This window comes from Sardina pilchardus, chromosome 1 (assembly GCF_963854185.1).
Source record: "Sardina pilchardus chromosome 1, fSarPil1.1, whole genome shotgun sequence".
NCBI classification, from domain to species: Eukaryota; Metazoa; Chordata; class Actinopteri; order Clupeiformes; family Clupeidae; genus Sardina; species Sardina pilchardus.
The window spans coordinates 7,912,641-7,918,640 of NC_084994.1; the positions used below are offsets into that span (position 1 = coordinate 7,912,641).

A 6,000-nucleotide genomic window follows, 5' to 3' on the forward strand; every position below is an offset into this window, starting at 1 on the left:
GTCTTGTGTGAGAGCTCACCCCTGGGAACTTGAGCTCCGCAGGTCACAGAGTTGAAAAGCTTTCACACCGAGGAGACGCACAGGAGACGTCCTCAAGTTCAGCGCCTTTTAAACACCTCTTCTCCTCCTCCTCCTCCTCCTCCTCCTACTCTTCCTCATCCTCTTCCTCTCCGTCTCCTTCAGCAGAAGAGGAGTTTAAAATGTCACCTCCTTTCTCAAACAACTTCACATCCCCTTCAAAACCACAGAACGTAAACAACCCAATTGAAAAAAAAACAACCTTTTCCTTCCTTTCCGTTTAACTTTCTTTTCCCTCTTTACTTTATTTCTCCATTCCTCCCTCTCTCTTCATCACCCTCTCCACATCCAGATCCATCATAATGCATCTCACTCCGTCTCTCTCCCATCCAGATCCATCTCAGTGAGCTCCTTCTCCAGTTTATCAACTTCCCGGGTTCCATCTCGTATCTTGCTTCAGCCACCAGCCCAGCTCTCTTCCCCCCTGAGCCCTGAAACTACCCCTCACCACATGCCCTGATCCAAACACCCAGTTAAGGTGGTATGACCAGATCTCCCCCCTGAGCCCTGAAACTACCCCTCACCACAGGTCCTGATCCACCACCCAGTTAAGGTGGCATGACCAGATCTATTCCTTCTCTGACATCACATCCTGTCCAGGACACCTCCTCTCTCTCCACCACCCAGTTAAGGTGGCATGACCAGGGTTGTGTCTAGAAGTCAAGCGTGCACGCTGGGCAGTGTGCATTTTCCGGAAGTTACGTCAGAATAGACTGTCCGAAAGTCAAGCGCTCTCACTAGTTGGCTACTTCGTTTGGCGTGATTTCCAAGCGTGCATCGATGCATCTTTTTTGCCCTCAGGTATCCCATAATCCATTGCGCAGCGCAGGTCAAGCTCCACACGTCATGCAAATCGTCAACACACCCCCCTCCCCGAGTCAGGTGACGCCAACTAGTTAGTGCTGTCCAAATGTAGGTGGGGACGCATACTGAGGAGCAAGCTAACTAATACGCTACTGGGAAGAAGGTACTACCCAGCGTGCACGCTTGACTTCTGGACATAACCCAGATCTGTTCCTTCTCTGACATCACATCCTGTCCAGGACACCTCCTCTGTCTCCACCAACCAGTTAAGGTGGCATGAGCACCAGATCTGTTCCTGCTCTGACATCACATCCTGTCCAGGACACCTCCTCTGTCTCCACCAACCAGTTAAGGTGGCATGAGCACCAGATCTGTTCCTGCTCTGACGTCACATCCTGTCCTCTCTCTCTCCAGTGTGCTGATTGGTGGTTTGGCTTGCACAGGGGTATTTGGGGAAGGGGTTTGGGGGCGTGTCTATGTTGGAGGTGCGCATCACCACAGTGCTCGTCTCTCCTGTGCTCTGATTGGTGGTTTGGCTTGCAGAAGGGCGTGTCTGTGTCTGCGCATGATAACCGCTTTGGCTTCTGGTGCGGGATGGCATCCCGTGTGTGTGTGTGTGTGTGTGTGTGTGTGTGTTTATAGCAAAAGCGAGCAACAGTGTGAGAGTGAACATGAGCAAGTACGCACGCAAGACTGTGTGTGCCTGAGTAAGAGACATTGTGTGTGTGTGTGTGTGTGTGTGTGTCTTGGTTTTTTTTCGCTTTGGTAATGAAGAACATCTCTGGTGTCCTACACCCTAGAACCCGGTTCTACTGCGGATAAAAGCTCATCTTGTTCTCTTCCTTAACCTCTCTTATCCTGTACACCTTTATCTCTCTCCCTCCCTCCCTCCCCCCCTCTCTCTCTCCCTCTCTCTCTCCCTCTCTCTCTCCCTCTCTCTCTCCCTCTCTCTCTCCCTCTCTCTCTCCCTCTCTCTCTCCCTCTCTCTCTGGTTCCCTGAGATATCACTGCACAGACCGCATCTGAGCCTGGGTGCAGGCAGAGCTCATCCCCGATAGGCTAGAATCTCACCAGTTGACGCCCTGATTGGCTAAGATCTCACCAGGTCTCATCCTGATTGGCTAGGATCTCAGTCAGAGTCAGTTGCAGTCTAGTCTTCCATTTTGCCTCATTTCTGCTATTCCGATTGAACTACCGCTAATTCTTTATCTTTTTTTTTTTTGGTTAGGTTTCATTTTTTTGCATTTTATCTGTTCAAATCCTGTTAACTCCACAGAAGTGGGGCTCTACTGTTCAGATTATATTTGTCTTTAACGTGATATAGTCGCAAAATCTGATTAATGGTTAATCAGTTTAGTAAGAGAAGATAAGATTGGTGTAGTAGCCTAAGTAAGACCAAATCTAATTGGTTAATCAGTTTAGTAGCCTAAGTAAGACCAAATCTAATTGGTGGATGTGACTACAAGGGGTTAGGCCTTGTTCGGATATAGAAAATAACTGGTTTGATTATTTGAGTATTAATTACAAGTTGATAACACGAAGAGCGACAGAGCCAGTAAAGCCATGTACATCCTGAAGACCACATACACGCACGCACGCACGCACGCACGCCAGAATATTCTTTAGGAATACGTCTGAGCCTGAAGTGAAGCCATGTACATCCTGAAGACCACATACACGCACGCACGCACGCACGCACGCACGCACGCACGCACGCACGCACGCACGCACGCACGCACGCACGCCAGAATATTCTTTAGGAATACGTCTGAGCCTGAAGTGATACGGACATTTGAAAAGCCGTTGTGCAGCCCGTAATGATCTAGTTTTAAAAATCTTAATAACCAGGCCGGTCCACGCCTGAATGACCACTCTGAACCCTGTGTGTTTGTCCGTCTGTCTGTTTGTTCTGTCAATCCATCCTTCCATCCATTCATTCATCCTTCCATCCTTTAATCCGTTCACCAGAGTTGAACCTTATTGGTTAGAATCCCACCAGATCACATTGTGATTGGCCAGAATCCCACCAGATCACCATCCAGTCATGACATTCTCAAGTCCCCCCTCCCTCTTTACGCCCCCATCAAAGCAACTCCTCCATTTCTCCACCTCTTCATCTGTCCATCTTTTCATCTGTCTGTCCGTCCATCGTGATCTCTCTCTCTCTCTCTCTCTCCACCGCGGTCTCAGTTCATCTGTCGTTCTCCTCCTCCTCCTCCTCTTCGGCTTTGCTCCATTCATGTCCATTACTCCTTCTCAATCTTCCTCCTTTACATACTATGAGTGTGTGTGTAGGTGTGTGTGTGTTGTTTGTGTGTAGCAGTGTGGTGTCTAGCAGTGTGTATGTGTGTGTGACTGTCGTTTGTGTGTAGCAGTGTGGTGTCTAGCAGTGTGTGTGTGTGTGTGTGTGACTGTCGTTTGTGTGTAGCAGTGTGGTGTCTAGCAGTGTGTGTGTGTGTGTGTGTGTGTGTACTAGTGTCTTATTTTTTCTGCCAGCTTCAACTGTAGAAAAGCTTACGCAGTACTGACAGTTATGTTTGGATAATTACATGAGGGTATACAGAGTGTGTGTGTGTGTGTGTGTGTGTGTGTGTGTGTGTGTGTGTGTGTGTGTGTGTGTGTGTGAGAGAGACCCACAGCTCTGCTTCTTGTAGATCTGACGCAGCAAATGGGGGTTGTACTTGTATTTAACACGATAAGTGTGTGTGAGTGTGTGTGTGTGTGTGTGTGTGTGTGTGTGTGTACTAATGTGTGTGTGTGTGTGTGTGTGTGTGTGCTGTTGGCTTAACTATTGAGCTGTAGGGTGGTGTGTGTGTGTGTGTGTTGTTGGCCTAAGTACTGGGGTGTGAGGGTGGAGAGGTGAGTGTGCGTGTGTGTGTGTTGGCATTAGTATTGAGCTGCGGGGCGGGGCGGTGTGTGTGTGTGTGTGTGTGTGTGTGTGTGTGTGTGTGTGTGTGTGTGTGTGTGTGTGTGTGTGTGTGTGTGTGTGTGTGTGTGTGCGTGGCTCTGCCCCTCTGCTCTACCTGTTGAAGAGCGAGTGCAGGTGCTGTTGGCTGAAGCACTGGGAGCTGCGGGGCGGGGCGATGTGTGTGTGTGTGTGTGTGTGTGTGTGTGTGTGTGTGTGTGTGTGTGTGTGTGTGTGTGTGCACGCTGCTCTGCCCCTCTGCTCTACCTGTTGAAGAGCGAGTGCAGGTGCTGCTGGCTGAAGCACTGGGAGCTGCGGGGGGACTCTGTGCGCTCCATCACCTCCTGGAACCAGGCCGCCACCTCCACCTCCAGCACCTCGTAGCGCCGGATGAAGGGGTGCTCCTGCACACACACACACACACACACACACACACACACACACACACACACACGGGGTCACAAGGGGTCAAGAGGTCAAACGAGGTCCACAAGACTTGTGCGCTATGCTGTATAGCCCCACACACGGGGTCACAAGGGGTCAAGAGGTCAAACGAGGTCCACAAGACTTGTGCGCTATGCTGTATAGAGACACAGACACACAGACACACAGACACACAGACACACAGACACACAGACACACACATCTATCTATCTGACTTTGTTGTGTGTGTGTATACTGGAGACTCACCAGCAGCTTGTGATATTTTGGCCTTTTTCTGTGATCCTTTGTGAGACTGGAAAAAAACACAGAAAAGAAGAGTTACTGTGCGTTCAGACCGCCCAAGTTTTGACGCTGGTCGCTGTGGTCGTTTTGGTCGCTGTAGTCGCTCGTCCCCATTCAAAGTCAATTACTTCCCGTCGATTTTGCAGCTTTGGTCGCTCTTGGTCTGAGCGCACAGTTACATGAAACATGATATTCACTATTTTACTGGTTTATTTGACAATAATATATATGGACCAGCTCTACAAGCACCTTATGGCTCTTTTGACTTGTTTTGAGAACTTGTTGATGCATCTCAGAATAAAAGATTGTCCACCACATGTGGTGTTGTGAATATATTTTGACTGAGCTTGTTAAATGCGATTATTGTAACTGTATTGTAATATTATCTCTTAGAGCCGAAGATGAGCTGGGAGGGGCGTGTGTGTGTGTGTGTGTGTGTGTGTGTCTCAACAGTTTTTGATGAAGGACTGGAAGTAGGGGGAGAAGCCCATGCTGATCTGTGTGTGTGTGTGTGTGTGTGTGTGTGTGTGTGTGTGTGTGTGTGTGTGTGTGTGTGTGTGTGTGTGTGTGTGTCTCACCAGTCTTTGACGAAGGACTGGAAGTGGGGGGAGAAGCCCATGCTGAGCGGCAGCACCGGGGGGTCCTCCTGCAGCACTTTGGTCAGGACCTCGAAGTCCGTCTTGCAGTTCTTGTAGGGGAACTGTCCTGTGGCCAGCTCCACCTGGAGGACCGGAGGGTAATTACAGCAGAGTTAAGAGGAGGTTCTATGGCAGGCTGATAAAATGTTACTATTCAAGAGTTGACAGGCATTTTTGTATATCATTTATAAACAAGAAAGTAAAAAAATCACCGCTCATCCGTGTGAGGTGCAGGATTAAGAGTAAACTGGATATTTTAAAGAAGAATCCGCACACTTCAAGTCTTTGTGCAAAGTGTTAGCTTTGGGTCGTTAGACCTTCATCAGGCAGAGTGAATCCTGGATTCACTCTGCCTGATGTCTGCCTGATATCATTTATGAACACAGATTTGTGCTAGAGGTGCGTTAGATATTCGAGTGGTTTTCTAGAGGTGTTCTAGATGCAGTTCTTGTAGGGGAACTGTCTTGTGGCCGGCTCCATCTAGAGGAGCGGAGGGGAACCACAGCAGAAGGACTAGGGGTCAAGAGGAGGCCAAAGCTGTTCTAGGGCAGGTTGGTATACAAAAATGAGGCTATAAGTTACGAGGAAATATCAATAACGAGTTACGTTCCAAGCTTCTAGGCCTATAACTTAACCAAAGTATCCATACTTTATTTGGTTAACATTAGTTTCCACCTCTCTGTATTATCATCTTAATAACTTTAATTTAATAACAAATAACTGAGAGTGTTGTGCGTTCTAGATCTGTTTTAGAGTGTGTTTCAAGTGATTTTCAAGAGTTTTTCTTTTCTAGGTTTTTGTGTTCTAAACGTGTCCTGTGTGTAGCGCATACATTTATGAAATTAACTG

The 6,000-nt window shown here is 48.2% G+C and overlaps 1 protein-coding gene across 2 annotated transcripts in view; it reads right to left on the reverse strand.

Moving 5' to 3' along the window:
* Nucleotides 1–1,838: 1,838 nt before the first annotated feature.
* Nucleotides 1,839–6,000, reverse strand: part of map2k7 (mitogen-activated protein kinase kinase 7) — a 16,904-nt gene continuing 12,742 nt past the window's right edge. For both annotated transcript variants that reach the window (XM_062537988.1, XM_062537980.1), the window contains 3 exons: nucleotides 5,092–5,234; nucleotides 4,478–4,523; nucleotides 1,839–4,191 (listed from right to left, as the gene is read on the reverse strand). In XM_062537988.1, coding sequence (XP_062393972.1) covers nucleotides 4,051–4,191; nucleotides 4,478–4,523; nucleotides 5,092–5,234 — 330 coding nt within the window. In that variant the 3' untranslated portion in view covers nucleotides 1,839–4,050. The remainder of the gene's footprint in view (nucleotides 4,192–4,477; nucleotides 4,524–5,091; nucleotides 5,235–6,000) is intronic.